At 46.6% G+C, this 21,042-nt stretch overlaps 1 protein-coding gene across 1 annotated transcript in view; it reads left to right on the top strand.

Moving 5' to 3' along the window:
• Positions 1 to 6,967: 6,967 nt before the first annotated feature.
• LOC143956929 (tumor necrosis factor receptor superfamily member 1A-like) overlaps positions 6,968 to 21,042 on the top strand; it is a 47,050-nt gene continuing 32,975 nt past the window's right edge. The window contains exon 1 of the mRNA XM_077467098.1: positions 6,968 to 7,268. Within this exon, the coding sequence (XP_077323224.1) occupies positions 7,248 to 7,268 (21 nt within the window). The 5' untranslated portion in view covers positions 6,968 to 7,247. The remainder of the gene's footprint in view (positions 7,269 to 21,042) is intronic.

Genomic DNA, 21,042 nt, shown 5'->3' on the forward strand with positions numbered 1-21,042 from the left:
GGTAGTGGAGATACCTGGGAATCCTGGAGGTCTCATGGGTCCTGGAGGTATCTGGGAATTCCTGAGGTCTCAGGGGTCCTGGAGCTACTGGAGGTACCTGGGAATCCTGGAGGTCTCAGGGGTCCTGGAGGTACCTGGGAATCCTGGAGGTCTCAGGGGTCCTGGAGGTACCTGGGAATCCTGGAGGTCTCAGGGGTCCTGTGGGTACTGGAGGTACCTGGGAATCCTGGAGGTCTCAGGGGTCCTAGAGGTCCTGGATGTACCTGGGAATCCTGGAGGTCTCAGGGGTCCTGGAGGTACCTGGGAATCCTGGAGGTCTCAGGGGTCCTAGAGGTCCTGGATGTACCTGGGAATCCTGGAGGTCTCAGGGGTCCTGGAGGTACCTGGGAATCCTGGAGGTCTCAGGGGTCCTGGAGGTACCTGGGAATCCTGGAGGTCTCAGGGGTCCTGGAGGTCTTGGTGGTACCTGGGAATCCTGGAGGTCTCAGGGGTCCTAGAGGTACTGGAAGTGTAAATGGGCAGAACCAGAGCACACATTGTGGGGGCCAAGAAGCTCTCTAATGGGGACACAGATAAAAGCAGATTTTTATGGGGAAGGACTCTGATTGTTGTCCGTGTCTTACTCTGCTTGCACTTTTGCTTTGTTGTCCCAGGGAAATCTCCCCAATGGGGTCACACAGGCAGCTGAGGCTTTGACCTATATATATATATATATATATTTATTTTCTTTCAAGATCAGCGCCATCTAGTGACCATAAAATAGTATTTTCCTGATTCACTGTATGAATGAATAACTTTCAACCTGGAGGGAAAATAACCGAAGAGTGTTTGTTCATGTCCAATTCGCAGAGGACAAAGGTAGATACAAGTTCACAGGATGAATATCTCTAAAAAAATCTTTTATTAATTTAACCAAAAGTGTGATATTGGCCGGATCACCCGATACAATTAAAGGGAGAGAAATGACTGCAGTCCCCACATCTAAGGGTGGAAATGGCAAAATAGATTTATTTTTTTATTTTTGGGTTTCTATCCACCTCTAATTTAGTAAATAAGGAGTAGTTCTGTTCACCCCAATCATCCAATCACATACAAGAAAGAAAAAAAACAAATTTCTTCCCTTTTGCATATCATTGTGTTATTCAAAGTAAACAAAGTTTCAATCAGTGGCGGCCCGTAATGCAGGGCGCACTGCATGTAGATTAGGGGCACACTGCATGTAGATTAGGGGCGCACTGCATGTAGATTAGGGGCGCACTGCATGTAGATTAGGGGCACACTGCATGTAGATTAGGGGCACACTGCATGTAGATTAGGGGCGCACTGCATGTAGATTAGGGGCGCACTGCATGTAGATTAGGGGCGCACTGCATGTAGATTAGGGGCGCACTGCATGTAGATTAGGGGCGCACTGCATGTAGATTAGGGGCGCACTGCATGTAGATTAGGGGCACACTGCATGTAGATTAGGGGCGCACTGCATGTAGATTAGGGGCGCACTGCATGTAGATTAGGGGCGCACTGCATGTAGATTAGGGGCGCACTGCATATAGATTAGGGGCGCACGGCGTCCCTCCCCCATCCATGCGTCCAGATTCCAATGGAGGCTGCCGTGATGCAGGGCGCACTGCATGTAGATTAGGGGCGCACTGCATGTAGATTAGGGGCACACTGCATGTAGATTAGGGGCGCACTGCATGTAGATTAGGGGCACACTGCATGTAGATTAGGGGCGCACTGCATGTAGATTAGGGGTGCACTGCATGTAGATTAGGGGCACACTGCATGTAGATTAGGGGCGCACTGCATGTAGATTAGGGGCGCACTGCATGTAGATTAGGGGCGCACTGCATGTAGATTAGGGGCACACTGCATGTAGATTAGGGGCACACTGCATGTAGATTAGGGGCACACTGCATGTAGATTAGGGGCGCACTGCATGTAGATTAGGGGTGCACTGCATGTAGATTAGGGGCGCACTGCATGTAGATTAGGGGCGCACTGCATGTAGATTAGGGGCACACTGCATGTAGATTAGGGGCGCACTGCATGTAGATTAGGGGCACACTGCATGTAGATTAGGGGCGCACTGCATATAGATTAGGGGCGCACGGCGTCCCTCCCCCATCCATGCGTCCAGATTCCAATGGAGGCTGCCGTGATGCAGGGCGCACTGCATGTAGATTAGGGGCGCACTGCATGTAGATTAGGGGCGCACTGCATGTAGATTAGGGGCGCACTGCATGTAGATTAGGGGCGCACTGCATGTAGATTAGGGGCGCACTGCATGTAGATTAGGGGCGCACTGCATGTAGATTAGGGGCACACTGCATGTAGATTAGGGGCGCACTGCATGTAGATTAGGGGCGCACTGCATGTAGATTAGGGGCACACTGCATGTAGATTAGGGGCGCACTGCATATAGATTAGGGGCGCACGGCGTCCCTCCCCCATCCATGCGTCCAGATTCCAATGGAGGCTGCCGTGATGCAGGGCGCACTGCATGTAGATTAGGGGCACACTGCATGTAGATTAGGGGCACACTGCATGTAGATTAGGGGCGCACTGCATGTAGATTAGGGGCGCACTGCATGTAGATTAGGGGCACACTGCATGTAGATTAGGGGCACACTGCATGTAGATTAGGGGCGCACTGCATGTAGATTAGGGGCACACTGCATGTAGATTAGGGGCGCACTGCATATAGATTAGGGGCGCACGGCGTCCCTCCCCCGTCCATGCGTCCAGATTCCAATGGAGGCTGCCGTGATGCAGGGCGCACTGCATGTAGATTAGGGGCGCACTGCACGTCCATGCGTCCAGATTCCAATGGGGGCTGCTGTGATGCAGGGGAAGCCCCCCCCGGAGGGAAACGCTGCCCGCGCCATAGATTGGGGTAGGTGCAGGACTCCGACTGACCGTCCGATTTGTGGTCTTGTGTGGTTACGCGATCGCACGTCTCACACATCGGCTTCGATGGGCCGCCTTATGCGCCTCCGTCATCCAAGAATCTCCCACTCCTTTTTTTCCGCAACAACCTTCGTGCGATTTTTTCTAAAGGCGTGTTTCACCGCAACCGCAATCGCAGCCCGTCCAATCACGGCAAAACTGTGCCACGTTTGGGGTGCCATTTGAAATGAGTGGCACCGAAATGCTCATCGTGCGTTTTGCAGCGATTGCCATGCGGTTGGGGAATTGCACGGATTCTACCCCTGTTGGTGTAGCGGAGGAGGGGATATGAATGGATGGGGCATTTTATAGTGAATCCCTCTTATAATACACGGCTCCCACCATCCCTGTGCTGAGTTCCCGGGTCTGGTCACCCGCTGTGCCCATTATGAGGGGTTCCCACCATCCCTGTGCTGAGTTCCCGGGTCTGGTCACCCGCTGTGCCCATTATGAGGGGTTCCCACCATCCCTGTGCTGAGTTCCCGGGTCTGGTCACCCGCTGTGCCCATTATGAGGGGTTCCCACCATCCCTGTGCCGAGTTCCCGGGTCTGTACACCCGCTGTGCCCATTATGAGGGGTTCTCACCATCCCTGTGCTGAGTTCCCGGGTCTGTACCCCCGCTATGCCCATTATGAGGGGTTCCCACCATCTCTGTGCTGAGTTCCCGGGTCTGTACACCCGCTGTGCCCATTATGAGGGGTTCCCACCATCCCTGTGCTGAGTTCCCGGGTCTGTACACCCGCTGTGCCCATTATGAGGGGTTCTCACCACCCCTGTGCTGAGTTCCTGGGTCTGTACACCCGCTATGCCCATTATGAGGGGTTCCCACCATCTCTGTGCTGAGTTCCCGGGTCTGTACACCCGCTGTGCCCATTATGAGGGGTTCTCACCACCCCTGTGCTGAGTTCCTGGGTCTGTACACCCGCTGTGCCCATTATGAGGGGTTCCCACCACCCCTGTGCTGAGTTCCCAGGTCTGTACACCCGCTGTGCCCATTATGAGGGGTTCTCACCATCCCTGTGCTGAGTTCCCGGGTCTGTACACCCGCTTTGCCCATTATGAGGGGTTCCCACCATCCCTGTGCCGAGTTCCTGGGTCTGTACACCCGCTGTGCCCATTATGAGGGGTTCCCACCATCCCTGTGCTGAGTTCCCGGGTCTGTACACCCGCTGTGTCCATTATGAGGGGTTCCCACCATCCCTGTGCTGAGTTCCCGGGTCTGGTCACCCACTGTGCCCATTATGAGGGGTTCCCACCATCCCTGTGCCGAGTTCCCGGGTCTGTACCCCCGCTATGCCCATTATGAGGGGTTCCCACCATCTCTGTGCTGAGTTCCCGGGTCTGTACACCCGCTGTGCCCATTATGAGGGGTTCTCACCACCCCTGTGCTGAGTTCCCGGGTCTGTGCATCCGCTGTGCCCATTATGAGGGGTTCCCACCATCCCTGTGCTGAGTTCCCGGGTCTGTACACCCGCTGTGCCCATTATGAGGGGTTCCCACCATCCCTGTGCTGAGTTCCCGGTTCTGTACACCCGCTGTGCCCATTATGAGGGGTTCTCACCATCCCTGTGCTGAGTTCCCGGGTCTGTACACCCGCTGTGCCCATTATGAGGGGTTCCCACCATCCCTGTGCCGAGTTCCCGGGTCTGTACACCCGCTGTGCCCATTATGAGGGGTTCTCACCACCCCTGTGCCGAGTTCCCGGGTCTGTACGCCTGCTGTGCCCATTATGAGGGGTTTTTACCACCCCTGTGCTGAGTTCCCGGGTCTGTACACCCGCTGTGCCCATTATGAGGGGTTCCCACCATCCCTGTGCCGAGTTCCCGGGTCTGTACACCCGCTGTGCCCATTATGAGGGGTTCCCACCATCCCTGTGCCGAGTTCCCGGGTCTGTACCCCCGCTATGCCCATTATGAGGGGTTCCCACCATCTCTGTGCTGAGTTCCCGGGTCTGTACACCCGCTGTGCCCATTATGAGGGGTTCTCACCACCCCTGTGCTGAGTTCCTGGGTCTGTACACCCGCTATGCCCATTATGAGGGGTTCCCACCATCTCTGTGCTGAGTTCCCGGGTCTGTACACCCGCTGTGCCCATTATGAGGGGTTCTCACCACCCCTGTGCTGAGTTCCCAGGTCTGTACACCCGCTGTGCCCATTATGAGGGGTTCTCACCATCCCTGTGCTGAGTTCCTGGGTCTGTACACCCGCTGTGCCCATTATGAGGGGTTCCCACCATCCCTGTGCTGAGTTCCCGGGTCTGGTCACCCGCTGTGCCCATTATGAGGGGTTCCCACCATCCCTGTGCTGAGTTCCCGGGTCTGTACACCCGCTGTGCCCATTATGAGGGGTTCCCACCATCCCTGTGCTGAGTTCCCGGGTCTGGTCACCCGCTGTGCCCATTATGAGGGGTTCCCACCATCCCTGTGCCGAGTTCCCGGGTCTGTACACCCGCTGTGCCCATTATGAGGGGTTCTCACCATCCCTATGCCGAGTTCCCGGGTCTGTACCCCCGCTATGCCCATTATGAGGGGTTCCCACCATCTCTGTGCTGAGTTCCCGGGTCTGTACACCCGCTGTGCCCATTATGAGGGGTTCCCACCATCCCTGTGCTAAGTTCCCGGGTCTGTACACCCGCTGTGCCCATTATGAGGGGTTCTCACCACCCCTGTGCTGAGTTCCTGGGTCTGTACACCCGCTATGCCCATTATGAGGGGTTCCCACCATCTCTGTGCTGAGTTCCCGGGTCTGTACACCCGCTGTGCCCATTATGAGGGGTTCTCACCACCCCTGTGCTGAGTTCCTGGGTCTGTACACCCGCTGTGCCCATTATGAGGGGTTCCCACCACCCCTGTGCTGAGTTCCCAGGTCTGTACACCCGCTGTGCCCATTATGAGGGGTTCTCACCATCCCTGTGCTGAGTTCCCGGGTCTGTACACCCGCTGTGCCCATTATGAGGGGTTCCCACCATCCCTGTGCCGAGTTCCTGGGTCTGTACACCCGCTGTGCCCATTATGAGGGGTTCCCACCATCCCTGTGCTGAGTTCCCGGGTCTGTACACCCGCTGTGTCCATTATGAGGGGTTCCCACCATCCCTGTGCTGAGTTCCCGGGTCTGGTCACCCACTGTGCCCATTATGAGGGGTTCCCACCATCCCTGTGCTGAGTTCCCGGGTCTGTACACCCGCTGTGCCCATTATGAGGGGTTCCCACCATCCCTGTGCTGAGTTCCCGGGTCTGTACACCCGCTGTGCCCATTATGAGGGGTTCCCACCACCCCTGTGCTGAGTTCCTGGGTCTGTACACCCGCTGTGTCCATTATGAGGGGTTCCCACCATCCCTGTGCTGAGTTCCCGGGTCTGGTCACCCACTGTGCCCATTATGAGGGGTTCCCACCATCCCTGTGCTGAGTTCCCGGGTCTGGTCACCCACTGTGCCCATTATGAGGGGTTCCCACCATCCCTGTGCTGAGTTCCCGGGTCTGTACCCCTGCTGTGCCCATTATGAGGGGTTCCCACCATCCCTGTGCTGAGTTCCCGGGTCTGTACACCCGCTGTGCCCATTATGAGGGGTTCCCACCATCCCTGTGCTGAGTTCCCGGGTCTGTACACCCGCTGTGCCCATTATGAGGGGTTCTCACCATCCCTGTGCTGAGTTCCCGGGTCTGTACACCCGCTGTGCCCATTATGAGGGGTTCCCACCATCCCTGTGCTGAGTTCCCGGGTCTGTACACCCGCTGTGCCCATTATGAGGGGTTCCCACCATCCCTGTGCTAATCTAATGATTGGTAATGTGACGTTTCTGGTTTTGGGTTTCATTTCCATGCGACTTTCAGTGAGTACAATAAATCCCGACGTCACTGACAATTCCCTTCCGTCTATTTTTACATGATATTTGCATTGTAACAAAGTTTCTGCTTTGATGTCCTCCGCCAGGCTCCGCCCACCCTCGCCCTACGCTGTCATTTCCTGATGTCATACTTGGCTGGGTTCTTACTTCTGGGATCCTGACTGTATCAGGGAGGGGTCACAGCCAGAGAGAGAAGTGGGGGGGGGAGAGGCAGGAAGGAGCAGAGGGAACAGACGGCCTCACATCGCTTGGATCTCAACCCTTTACTGACCGATAAAGTCGTCTAAACTGATGGGGAATGCTCACTAAGGATCCCTCTAAGGAGTGCTGAAAGTTTTGGTGGCTCGCTGTTGGATAAACCGGACTGAACGAATCTTTGGAAAAATGTGCCAAAGCGTCTTTCCGAGCGTTCGGTGGAAATAATAAGAACGGCGGCGAGGAGGAACCTCGAAAATGAAAGCCTTCTTCTTTCTGGTGAGTGGAGATTTCCTTCTGATGGTCACACTGGCTTCATGTGGCAGGTGTTTTCTTTCAGCTACAACCTCCATATACAGAAGCCGATAGCCATGGTGGATTCCCAGGAAGGGAAGTCAAAAATAACTTGGATCATGCTTTCTTAAAGGGGTGGCTGCCTTCCTCTGGATCCACCATAGATATAGGGGTCCGTATTTGGAGGTTGTACCTGAAATCTTTCTTTCTGCCTAAAGTTCTGTATATTACGCTTTTTATTGATTTATTGTTTCTGGTGTCTTCATAGTGGTGGATCTCTTTATGCCGCCCTGGAGAAGCACCAAGAAAGGAACATGAGAGTATTTGATACAATTTTCAATTTTTCTGTTGGTTGAACTCGGTGGGCTTGTGTCTTACAACCTTACAATGTAATTAGCTTTGGTGGGGCCACACAGCATAACCATGATGGGGCCCCTCTCCCTCTCGAATTTTCATCTCGAAGGAAGGTCCTCCAGTGACTTAAATTTTTAATGTCAACTCTGTATGTCAGCATTTCTCAAACTTTTCAACCCAGAGGAACCCTTCAAATACCTTTCTGGCCTCAGGCAACCCTCTGCTAAAAATTATTATATCTATAACTCACGATTGCAGGGTTACATTGGTGATCAGTGAGAAGAATGTTCCTTACATTGGTGATCAGTGAGAAGAATGTTCCTTACATTGGTGATCAGTGAGAAGAATGTTCCTTACATTGGTGATCAGTGAGAAGAATGTTCCTTACATTGGTGATCAGTGAGAAGAATGTTCCTTACATTGGTGATCAGTGAGAAGAATGTTCCTTACATTGGTGATCAGTGAGAAGAATGTTCCTTACATTGGTGATCAGTGAGAAGAATGTTCCTTACATTGGTGATCAGTGAGAAGAATGTTCCTTACATTGGTGATCAGTGAGAAGAATGTTCCTTACATTGGTGATCAGTGAGAAGAATGTTCCTTACATTGGTGATCAGTGAGAAGAATGTTCCTTACATTGGTGATCAGTGGGAAGAATGTTCCTTACATTGGTGATCAGTGAGAAGAATGTTCCTTACATTGGTGATCAGTGGGAAGAATGTTCCTTACATTGGTGATCAGTGAGAAGAATGCTCCTTACATTGGTGATCAGTGAGAAGAATGCTCCTTACATTGGTGATCAGTGGGAAGAATGTTCCTTACATTGGTGATCAGAGGGAAGAATGTTCCTTACATTGGTGATCAGTGGGAAGAATGTTCCTTACATTGGTGATCGGTGAGAAGAATGTTCCTTACATTGGTGATCAGTGAGAAGAATGTTCCTTACATTGGTGATCAGTGAGAAGAATGATCCTTACATTGGTGATCAGTGAGAAGAATGTTCCTTACATTGGTGATCAGTGAGAAGAATGTTCCTTACATTGGTGATCAGTGAGAAGAATGTTCCTTACATTGGTGATCAGTGGGAAGAATGTTCCTTACATTGGTGATCGGTGAGAAGAATGTTCCTTACATTGGTGATCAGTGAGAAGAATGTTCCTTACATTGGTGATCAGTGAGAAGAATGTTCCTTACATTGGTGATCAGTGGGAAGAATGTTCCTTACATTGGTGATCGGTGAGAAGAATGTTCCTTACATTGGTGATCAGTGAGAAGAATGTTCCTTACATTGGTGATCAGTGAGAAGAATGCTCCTTACATTGGTGATCAGTGGGAAGAATGTTCCTTACATTGGTGATCAGTGGGAAGAATGTTCCTTACATTGGTGATCGGTGAGAAGAATGTTCCTTACATTGGTGATCAGTGAGAAGAATGTTCCTTACATTGGTGATCAGTGGGAAGAATGTTCCTTACATTGGTGATCAGTGAGAAGAATGTTCCTTACATTGGTGATCAGTGAGAAGAATGTTCCTTACATTGGTGATCAGTGAGAAGAATGATCCTTACATTGGTGATCAGTGAGAAGAATGTTCCTTACATTGGTGATCAGTGAGAAGAATGTTCCTTACATTGGTGATCAGTGAGAAGAATGTTCCTTACATTGGTGATCAGTGAGAAGAATGTTCCTTACATTGGTGATCAGTGAGAAGAATGTTCCTTACATTGGTGATCAGTGAGAAGAATGTTCCTTACATTGGTGATCAGTGGGAAGAATGTTCCTTACATTGGTGATCAGTGAGAAGAATGTTCCTTACATTGGTGATCAGTGGGAAGAATGTTCCTTACATTGGTGATCAGTGAGAAGAATGTTCCTTACATTGGTGATCGGTGGGAAGAATGTTCCTTACATTGGTGATCGGTGAGAAGAATGTTCCTTACATTGGTGATCGGTGAGAAGAATGATCCTTACATTGGTGATCAGTGAGAAGAATGTTCCTTACATTGGTGATCAGTGAGAAGAATGTTCCTTACATTGGTGATCAGTGGAAGAATGTTCCTTACATTGGTGATCAGTGAGAAGAATGTTCCTTACATTGGTGATCAGTGAGAAGAATGTTCCTTACATTGGTGATCAGTGAGAAGAATGTTCCTTACATTGGTGATCAGTGAGAAGAATGTTCCTTACATTGGTGATCAGTGAGAAGAATGTTCCTTACATTGGTGATCAGTGAGAAGAATGTTCCTTACATTGGTGATCAGTGAGAAGAATGTTCCTTACATTGGTGATCAGTGAGAAGAATGTTCCTTACATTGGTGATCAGTGAGAAGAATGTTCCTTACATTGGTGATCAGTGAGAAGAATGTTCCTTACATTGGTGATCAGTGGGAAGAATGTTCCTTACATTGGTGATCAGTGAGAAGAATGTTCCTTACATTGGTGATCAGTGAGAAGAATGTTCCTTACATTGGTGATCGGTGAGAAGAATGTTCCTTACATTGGTGATCAGTGAGAAGAACGTTCCTTACATTGGTGATCAGTGAGAAGAATGTTCCTTACATTGGTGATCAGTGAGAAGAATGTTCCTTACATTGGTGATCAGTGAGAAGAATGTTCCTTACATTGGTGATCAGTGAGAAGAATGTTCCTTACATTGGTGATCAGTGAGAAGAATGTTCCTTACATTGGTGATCAGTGAGAAGAATGTTCCTTACATTGGTGATCAGTGAGAAGAATGTTCCTTACATTGGTGATCGGTGAGAAGAATGTTCCTTACATTGGTGATCAGTGAGAAGAATGTTCCTTACATTGGTGATCGGTGGGAAGAATGTTCCTTACATTGGTGATCAGTGAGAAGAATGTTCCTTACATTGGTGATCAGTGAGAAGAATGTTCCTTACATTGGTGATCAGTGGGAAGAATGTTCCTTACATTGGTGATCAGTGAGAAGAATGTTCCTTACATTGGTGATCAGTGAGAAGAATGTTCCTTACATTGGTGATCAGTGAGAAGAATGTTCCTTACATTGGTGATCAGTGGGAAGAATGTTCCTTACATTGGTGATCAGTGAGAAGAATGTTCCTTACATTGGTGATCAGTGAGAAGAATGTTCCTTACATTGGTGATCAGTGAGAAGAATGTTCCTAACATTGGTGATCAGTGGAGAAGAATGTTCCTTACATTGGTGATCAGTGAGAAGAATGTTCCTTACATTGGTGGTCAGTGAGAAGAATGTTCCTTACATTGGTGATCAGTGAGAAGAATGTTCCTTACATTGGTGATCAGTGAGAAGAATGTTCCTTACATTGGTGATCAGTGAGAAGAATGTTCCTTACATTGGTGATCAGTGAGAAGAATGTTCCTTACATTGGTGATCAGTGAGAAGAATGTTCCTTACATTGGTGATCAGTGGGAAGAATGTTCCTTACATTGGTGATCAGTGAGAAGAATGTTCCTTACATTGGTGATCAGTGAGAAGAATGTTCCTTACATTGGTGATCAGTGGGAAGAATGTTCCTTACATTGGTGATCAGTGGGAAGAATGTTCCTTACATTGGTGATCAGTGGGAAGAATGTTCCTTACATTGGTGATCAGTGGGAAGAATGTTCCTTACATTGGTGATCAGTGAGAAGAATGTTCCTTACATTGGTGATCAGTGAGAAGAATGTTCCTTACATTGGTGATCAGTGAGAAGAATGTTCCTTACATTGGTGATCAGTGAGAAGAATGTTCCTTACATTGGTGATCAGTGAGAAGAATGTTCCTTACATTGGTGATCAGTGAGAAGAATGTTCCTTACATTGGTGATCAGTGAGAAGAATGTTCCTTACATTGGTGATCAGTGAGAAGAATGTTCCTTACATTGGTGATCAGTGAGAAGAATGTTCCTTACATTGGTGATCAGTGAGAAGAATGTTCCTTACATTGGTGATCAGTGGGAAGAATGTTCCTTACATTGGTGATCAGTGAGAAGAACTGTTCCTTACATTGGTGATCAGTGGGAAGAATGTTCCTTACATTGGTGATCAGTGGGAAGAATGTTCCTTACATTGGTGATCAGTGAGAAGAATGTTCCTTACATTGGTGATCAGTGGGAAGAATGTTCCTAACATTGGTGATCAGTGAGAAGAATGTTCCTTACATTGGTGATCAGTGGGAAGAATGTTCCTTACATTGGTGATCGGTGAGAAGAATGTTCCTTACATTGGTGATCAGTGAGAAGAATGTTCCTTACATTGGTGATCAGTGAGAAGAATGTTCCTTACATTGGTGATCAGTGAGAAGAATGTTCCTTACATTGGTGATCAGTGAGAAGAATGTTCCTTACATTGGTGATCAGTGAGAAGAATGTTCCTTACATTGGTGATCAGTGAGAAGAATGTTCCTTACATTGGTGATCAGTGGGAAGAATGTTCCTTACATTGGTGATCAGTGAGAAGAATGTTCCTTACATTGGTGGTCAGTGAGAAGAATGTTCCTTACATTGGTGATCAGTGAGAAGAATGTTCCTTACATTGGTGATCAGTGGGAAGAATGTTCCTTACATTGGTGATCAGTGGGAAGAATGTTCCTTACATTGGTGATCAGTGAGAAGAATGTTCCTTACATTGGTGATCAGTGAGAAGAATGTTCCTTACATTGGTGATCAGTGAGAAGAATGTTCCTTACATTGGTGATCAGTGAGAAGAATGTTCCTTACATTGGTGATCAGTGAGAAGAATGTTCCTTACATTGGTGATCAGTGAGAAGAATGTTCCTTACATTGGTGATCAGTGGGAAGAATGTTCCTTACATTGGTGATCAGTGAGAAGAATGTTTCCTTACATTGGTGATCAGTGGGAAGAATGTTCCTTACATTGGTGATCAGTGAGAAGAATGTTCCTTACATTGGTGATCAGTGAGAAGAATGTTCCTTACATTGGTGATCAGTGAGAAGAACGTTCCTTACATTGGTGATCAGTGAGAAGAATGTTCCTTACATTGGTGATCAGTGAGAAGAATGTTCCTTACATTGGTGATCAGTGAGAAGAATGTTCCTTACATTGGTGATCAGTGAGAAGAATGTTCCTTACATTGGTGATCAGTGAGAAGAATGTTCCTTACATTGGTGATCAGTGAGAAGAATGTTCCTTACATTGGTGATCAGTGAGAAGAATGTTCCTTACATTGGTGATCAGTGAGAAGAATGTTCCTTACATTGGTGATCGGTGAGAAGAATGTTCCTTACATTGGTGATCAGTGGGAAGAATGTTCCTTACATTGGTGATCAGTGAGAAGAATGTTCCTTACATTGGTGATCAGTGAGAAGAATGTTCCTTACATTGGTGATCAGTGAGAAGAATGTTCCTTACATTGGTGATCAGTGAGAAGAACGTTCCTTACATTGGTGATCGGTGAGAAGAATGTTCCTTACATTGGTGATCAGTGAGAAGAATGTTCCTTACATTGGTGATCAGTGAGAAGAATGTTCCTTACATTGGTGATCAGTGAGAAGAATGTTCCTTACATTGGTGATCAGTGAGAAGAATGTTCCTTACATTGGTGATCAGTGAGAAGAATGTTCCTTACATTGGTGATCAGTGAGAAGAATGTTCCTTACATTGGTGATCAGTGAGAAGAATGTTCCTTACATTGGTGATCAGTGGGAAGAATGTTCCTTACATTGGTGATCAGTGGAGAAGAATGTTCCTTACATTGGTGATCAGTGGGAAGAATGTTCCTTACATTGGTGATCAGTGAGAAGAATGTTCCTTACATTGGTGATCAGTGAGAAGAATGTTCCTTACATTGGTGATCAGTGAGAAGAACGTTCCTTACATTGGTGATCAGTGAGAAGAATGTTCCTTACATTGGTGATCAGTGAGAAGAATGTTCCTTACATTGGTGATCAGTGAGAAGAATGTTCCTTACATTGGTGATCAGTGAGAAGAATGTTCCTTACATTGGTGATCAGTGAGAAGAATGTTCCTTACATTGGTGATCAGTGAGAAGAATGTTCCTTACATTGGTGATCAGTGAGAAGAATGTTCCTTACATTGGTGATCAGTGAGAAGAACGTTCCTTACATTGGTGATCGGTGAGAAGAATGTTCCTTACATTGGTGATCAGTGAGAAGAATGTTCCTTACATTGGTGATCAGTGAGAAGAATGTTCCTTACATTGGTGGTCAGTGAGAAGAATGTTCCTTACATTGGTGATCAGTGAGAAGAATGTTCCTTACATTGGTGATCAGTGAGAAGAATGTTCCTTACATTGGTGATCAGTGAGAAGAATGTTCCTTACATTGGTGATCAGTGAGAAGAATGTTCCTTACATTGGTGATCAGTGAGAAGAATGTTCCTTACATTGGTGATCAGTGAGAAGAATGTTCCTTACATTGGTGATCAGTGAGAAGAATGTTCCTTACATTGGTGATCAGTGAGAAGAATGTTCCTTACATTGGTGATCAGTGAGAAGAATGTTCCTTACATTGGTGATCAGTGAGAAGAATGTTCCTTACATTGGTGATCAGTGAGAAGAATGTTCCTTACATTGGTGATCAGTGAGAAGAATGTTCCTTACATTGGTGATCAGTGAGAAGAATGTTCCTTACATTGGTGATCAGTGGGAAGAATGTTCCTTACATTGGTGATCAGTGAGAAGAATGTTCCTTACATTGGTGATCAGTGAGAAGAATGTTCCTTACATTGGTGATCAGTGAGAAGAATGTTCCTTACATTGGTGATCAGTGAGAAGAATGTTCCTTACATTGGTGATCGGTGAGAAGAATGTTCCTTACATTGGTGATCAGTGGGAAGAATGTTCCTTACATTGGTGATCAGTGAGAAGAATGTTCCTTACATTGGTGATCGGTGAGAAGAATGTTCCTTACATTGGTGATCAGTGAGAAGAATGTTCCTTACATTGGTGATCAGTGAGAAGAATGTTCCTTACATTGGTGATCAGTGAGAAGAATGTTCCTTACATTGGTGATCAGTGAGAAGAATGTTCCTTACATTGGTGATCAGTGGGAAGAATGTTCCTTACATTGGTGATCAGTGGGAAGAATGTTCCTTACATTGGTGATCAGTGGGAAGAATGTTCCTTACATTGGTGATCAGTGGGAAGAATGTTCCTTACATTGGTGATCAGTGGGAAGAATGTTCCTTACATTGGTGATCAGTGAGAAGAATGTCCCTTACATTGGTGATCAGTGGGAAGAATGTTCCTTACATTGGTGATCAGTGGGAAGAATGTTCCTTACATTGGTGATCAGTGAGAAGAATGTTCCTTACATTGGTGATCAGTGAGAAGAATGTTCCTTACATTGGTGATCAGTGGGAAGAATGTTCCTTACATTGGTGATCAGTGAGAAGAATGTTCCTTACATTGGTGGTCAGTGAGAAGAATGTTCCTTACATTGGTGATCAGTGAGAAGAATGTTCCTTACATTGGTGATCAGTGAGAAGAATGTTCCTTACATTGGTGATCGGTGAGAAGAATGTTCCTTACATTGGTGATCAGTGGGAAGAATGTTCCTTACATTGGTGATCAGTGAGAAGAATGTTCCTTACATTGGTGATCGGTGAGAAGAATGTTCCTTACATTGGTGATCAGTGAGAAGAATGTTCCTTACATTGGTGATCAGTGAGAAGAACGTTCCTTACATTGGTGATCAGTGAGAAGAATGTTCCTTACATTGGTGATCAGTGAGAAGAATGTTCCTTACATTGGTGATCAGTGAGAAGAATGTTCCTTACATTGGTGATCAGTGAGAAGAATGTTCCTTACATTGGTGATCAGTGAGAAGAATGTTCCTTACATTGGTGATCAGTGGGAAGAATGTTCCTTACATTGGTGATCAGTGAGAAGAATGCTCCTTACATTGGTGATCAGTGAGAAGAATGTTCCTTACATTGGTGATCAGTGAGAAGAATGTTCCTTACATTGGTGATCAGTGAGAAGAATGTTCCTTACATTGGTGATCAGTGAGAAGAATGTTCCTTACATTGGTGATCAGTGAGAAGAATGTTCCTTACATTGGTGATCAGTGAGAAGAATGTTCCTTACATTGGTGATCAGTGAGAAGAATGTTCCTTACATTGGTGATCAGTGGGAAGAATTCCTTGTTGTCCTCACAGCAAATGTTTAGAGAATTTCAAAATATATAGAACATAATTTTATTGCTATGCGTTTTCTAATGCTATGGCTACCTTCATAGGTCACTGTGTAGCTAGGTATCGATGGGCCCCTGTGCAGGTGCCCCATGGGAGTAGTAGTGTCTGTGACACCCTTTAGGCCCCATATTGGGTCTCATAGCTGTAGCATGGCCTGTGACATCCTTGGGGCCCCATATTGGGTCTCATAGCCGTAGCATGGCCTGTGACATCCTTGGGGCCCCATATTGACACTGTTGTCCAGAGCTTTAGGCAGGACCCTCCCCACAACAGACCCGGATATGTTAGCTGAGACTTGTCGTTATTCAGTAGCTACAAGCTGACCGCACCGGACTGCGCAGTTCTGCTAATTGTACTTGTTGTATATAAAACATCCAAAAAAATAATCATAAAATGACATGTAATGAAAAGAAAAAAGCATTTAATAAAAAATATTTCCCAGAGTTATATTTATATTCCATCGATAACCGGCAATCTTATTTTATGAGGCTTTAACCGGAATTCGATCGATTAGTAAAAATAAAATAATAACAAAGATATAAAATAAAAAGAAGCAGTAAATAAGATGATTGGTCTGTCGTGTTTTCTCTCTGGACTGGATGATTCTGGTTTTCGTTCGGCTGACTTTCTCTGCCACTTGTTGTAGAAGAGTCTCTGTTTCCTGGATTAGGAAATCTCTTTTACGGGAAGCCCTGAGATGACATTGGGTGGTGTGGCCTGGCACAGAGTGTGTCAGGGCCGCTCGCCCCATAATCGCCCCCCTCCGCCGCTCTACCTCACCGGCTCATACATCAAAGGTCAACATTTTTGTCATTTTTTTAGTTCAGGGAGAATTAATCATTTATCAAAACTCCCGAATTAGGAAGGAAAAATTTGAATTAGAAAAGAGAAAAATAGAAAAGTGACGGGAGAAGAAAGGATAGTGAGTGCTCCATCCAGTCTGATTTTTGTTTTTTGTTGTTGTTTTTTTTTTTTTTTTTTTATTGTTTTGTCTGAATATAGATCTATATTTGTGCCAAACATGTCCACATCTGATTGTCTCATTACCTCTGATGGAAGTTCATTCCCCCCATCAACTCCTATCAACCGGTGACCCCTCTAGTGATATAAAGATCTATATAGAGGAATCAGGACCTCCTTCCTCCCGCTGGTGACCCCTCTAGTGATATAAAGATCTATATAGAGGAATCAGGACCTCCTTCCTCCCGCTGGTGACCCCTCTAGTGATATAAAGATCTATATAGAGGAATCAGGACCTCCTTCCTCCCGCTGGTGACCCCTCTAGTGATATAAAGATCTATATAGAGGAATCAGGACCTCCTTCCTCCTGCCGGTGACCCCTCTAGTGATATAAAGATCTATATAGAGGAATCAGGACCTCCTTCCTCCCGCTGGTGACCCCTCTAGTGATATAAAGATCTATATAGAGGAATCGGGACCTCCTTCCTCCCGCCGGTGACCCCTCTAGTGATATAAAGATCTATATAGAGGAATCGGGACCTCCTTCCTCCTGCTGGTGACCCCTCTAGTGATATAAAGATCTATATAGAGGAATCAGGACCTCCTTCCTCCCGCTGGTGACCCCTCTAGTGATATAAAGATCTATATAGAGGAATCAGGACCTCCTTCCTCCTGCTGGTGATCCCTCTAGTGATATAAAGATCTATATAGAGGAATCGGGACCTCCTTCCTCCCGCCGGTGACCCCTCTAGTGATATAAAGATCTATATAGAGGAATCGGGACCTCCTTCCTCCTGCTGGTGACCCCTCTAGTGATATAAAGATCTATATAGAGGAATCAGGACCTCCTTCCTCCCGCTGGTGACCCCTCTAGTGATATAAAGATCTATATAGAGGAATCAGGACCTCCTTCCTCCTGCTGGTGACCCCTCTAGTGATATAAAGATCTATATAGAGGAATCAGGACCTCCTTCCTCCTGCTGGTGACCCCTCTAGTGATATAAAGATCTATATAGAGGAATCAGGACCTCCTTCCTCCTGCCGGTGACCCCTCTAGTGATATAAAGATCTATATAGAGGAATCGGGACCTCCTTCCACCTGCCGGTGACCCCTCTAGTGATATAAAGATCTATATAGAGGAATCGGGACCTCCTTCCTCCTGCTGGTGACCCCTCTAGTGATATAAAGATCTATATAGAAGAATCAGGACCTCCTTCCTCCTGCCGGTGATCCCTCTAGTGATATAAAGATCTATATAGAGGAATCAGGACCTCCTTCCTCCTGCTGGTGACCCCTCTAGTGATATAAAGATCTATATAGAGGAATCAGGACCTCCTTCCTCCCGCTGGTGACCCCTCTAGTGATATAAAGATCTATATAGAGGAATCAGGACCTCCTTCCTCCTGCTGGTGACCCCTCTAGTGATATAAAGATGTATATAGAGGAATCAGGACCTCCTTCCTCCTGCTGGAGACCCCTCTAGTGATATAAAGATCTATATAGAGGAATCAGGACCTCCTTCCTCCTGCTGGTGACCCCTCTAGTGATATAAAGATCTATATAGAGGAATCAGGACCTCCTTCCTCCTGCTGGTGACCCCTCTAGTGATATAAAGATCTATATAGAAGAATCAGGACCTCCTTCCTCCTGCTGGTGACCCCTCTAGTGATATAAAGATCTATATAGAGGAATCAGGACCTCCTTCCTCCTGCTGGTGACCCCTCTAGTGATATAAAGATCTATATAGAAGAATCAGGACCTCCTTCCTCCTGCCGGTGATCCCTCTAGTGATATAAAGATCTATATAGAGGAATCAGGACCTCCTTCCTCCTGCTGGTGACCCCTCTAGTGATATAAAGATCTATATAGAGGAATCAGGACCTCCTTCCTCCCGCTGGTGACCCCTCTAGTGATATAAAGATCTATATAGAGGAATCAGGACCTCCTTCCTCCTGCTGGTGACCCCTCTAGTGATATAAAGATGTATATAGAGGAATCAGGACCTCCTTCCTCCTGCTGGAGACCCCTCTAGTGATATAAAGATCTATATAGAGGAATCAGGACCTCCTTCCTCCTGCTGGTGACCCCTCTAGTGATATAAAGATCTATATAGAGGAATCAGGACCTCCTTCCTCCTGCTGGTGACCCCTCTAGTGATATAAAGATCTATATAGAAGAATCAGGACCTCCTTCCTCCTGCTGGTGACCCCTCTAGTGATATAAAGATCTATATAGAGGAATCAGGACCTCCTTCCTCCTGCTGGTGACCCCTCTAGTGATATAAAGATCTATATAGAAGAATCAGGACCTCCTTCCTCCTGCCGGTGATCCCTCTAGTGATATAAAGATCTACTATATATAGAGGAATCAGGACCTCCTTCCTCCTGCCGGTGACCCCTCTAGTGATATAAAGATCTATATAGAGGAATCAGGACCTCCTTCCTCCTGCCGGTGACCCCTCTAGTGATATAAAGATCTATATAGAGGAATCAGGACCTCCTTCCTGCCGCTGGTGACCCCTCTAGTGATATAAAGATCTATATAGAGGAATCAGGACCTCCTTCCTCCCGCTGGTGACCCCTCTAGTGATATAAAGATCTATATAGAGGAATCAGGACCTCCTTCCTCCCGCTGGTGACCCCTCTAGTGATATAAAGATCTATATAGAGGAATCAGGACCTCCTTCCTCCTGCTGGTGACCCCTCTAGTGATATAAAGATCTATATAGAGGAATCAGGACCTCCTTCCTCCTGCTGGTGACCCCTCTAGTGATATAAAGATCTATATAGAGGAATCAGGACCTCCTTCCTCCTGCTGGTGACCCCTCTAGTGATATAAAGATCTATATAGAGGAATCAGGACCTCCTTCCTCCTGCTGGTGACCCCTCTAGTGATATAAAGATCTATATAGAGGAATCAGGACCTCCTTCCTCCTGCTGGTGACCCCTCTAGTGATATAAAGATCTATATAGAGGAATCAGGACCTCTTTCCTCCTGCCGGTGATCCCTCTAGTGATATAAAGATCTATATAGAGGAATCAGGACCTCCTTCCTCCTCCTGGTGACCCTTCTAGTGATATAAAGATCTATATAGAGGAATCAGGACCTCCTTCCTCCTCCTGGTGACCCCTCTAGTGATATAAAGATCTATATAGAGGAATCAGGACCTCCTTCCTCCTGCCGGTGATCCCTCTAGTGATATAAAGATCTATATAGAGGAATCAGGACCTCCTTCCTCCTGCTGGTGACCCCTCTAGTGATATAAAGATCTATATAGAGGAATCAGGACCTCCTTCCTCCTCCTGGTGACCCTTCTAGTGATATAAAGATCTATATAGAGGAATCAGGACCTCCTTCCTCCTGCTGGTGACCCCTCTAGTGATATAAAGATCTATATAGAGGAATCAGGACCTCCTTCCTCCTGCCGGTGACCCCTCTAGTGATATAAAGATCTATATAGAGGAATCAGGACCTCCTTCCTCCTGCCGGTGATCCCTCTAGTGATATAAAGATCTATATAGAGGAATCAGGACCTCCTTCCTCCTGCTGGTGACCCCTCTAGTGATATAAAGATCTATATAGAGGAATCAGGACCTCCTTCCTCCTGCTGGTGACCCCTCTAGTGATATAAAGATCTATATAGAGGAATCAGGACCTCCTTCCTCCTGCTGGTGATCCCTCTAGTGATATAAAGATCTATATAGAGGAATCAGGACCTCCTTCCTCCTGCTGGTGACCCCTCTAGTGATATAAAGATCTATATAGAGGAATCAGGACCTCCTTCCTCCTGCCGGTGACCCCTCTAGTGATATAAATATCTATATAGAGGAATCAGGACCTCCTTCCTCCTGCTGGTGACCCCTCTAGTGATATAAAGATCTATATAGAGGAATCAGGACCTCCTTCCTCCTGCCGGTGACCCCTCTAGTGACGCATCCTAGAAGGACCCTCTTTTGGGCCCCAATTCCTCTGGAAATTCCCCTATCTTAGGGCCAGTGTTGGACATAACAATGAAGCTGGCCTCATGCCTGTAGAATTTTCTTTGAAATTTGTTGTTTTTAGAATGTTCGGTAAAGTTAAAGGGGGTTCAACAATCAGTTTTAAGCAAAAAATATAATAAAAAATCGAGGGACATTTTTTGGGGAAAATTTTCTTCAAATGAATGAATGTCAGTCTTGAGCGGGGGAGGGGTGCAGCACTGAGATGGGGAAGGAGGATGAAATAAAAGGAGTTTATGGAGGAGGAAATGACAATGGTTTATGATGGGCGGAGCTTTGGCAGGATTGGTG

Source organism: Lithobates pipiens, unplaced genomic scaffold, assembly GCF_037356315.1.
Source record: "Lithobates pipiens isolate NorthernLeopardFrog02 unplaced genomic scaffold, aLitPip1_a1.2 Scaffold_47, whole genome shotgun sequence".
Taxonomy (NCBI): domain Eukaryota; kingdom Metazoa; phylum Chordata; class Amphibia; order Anura; family Ranidae; genus Lithobates; species Lithobates pipiens.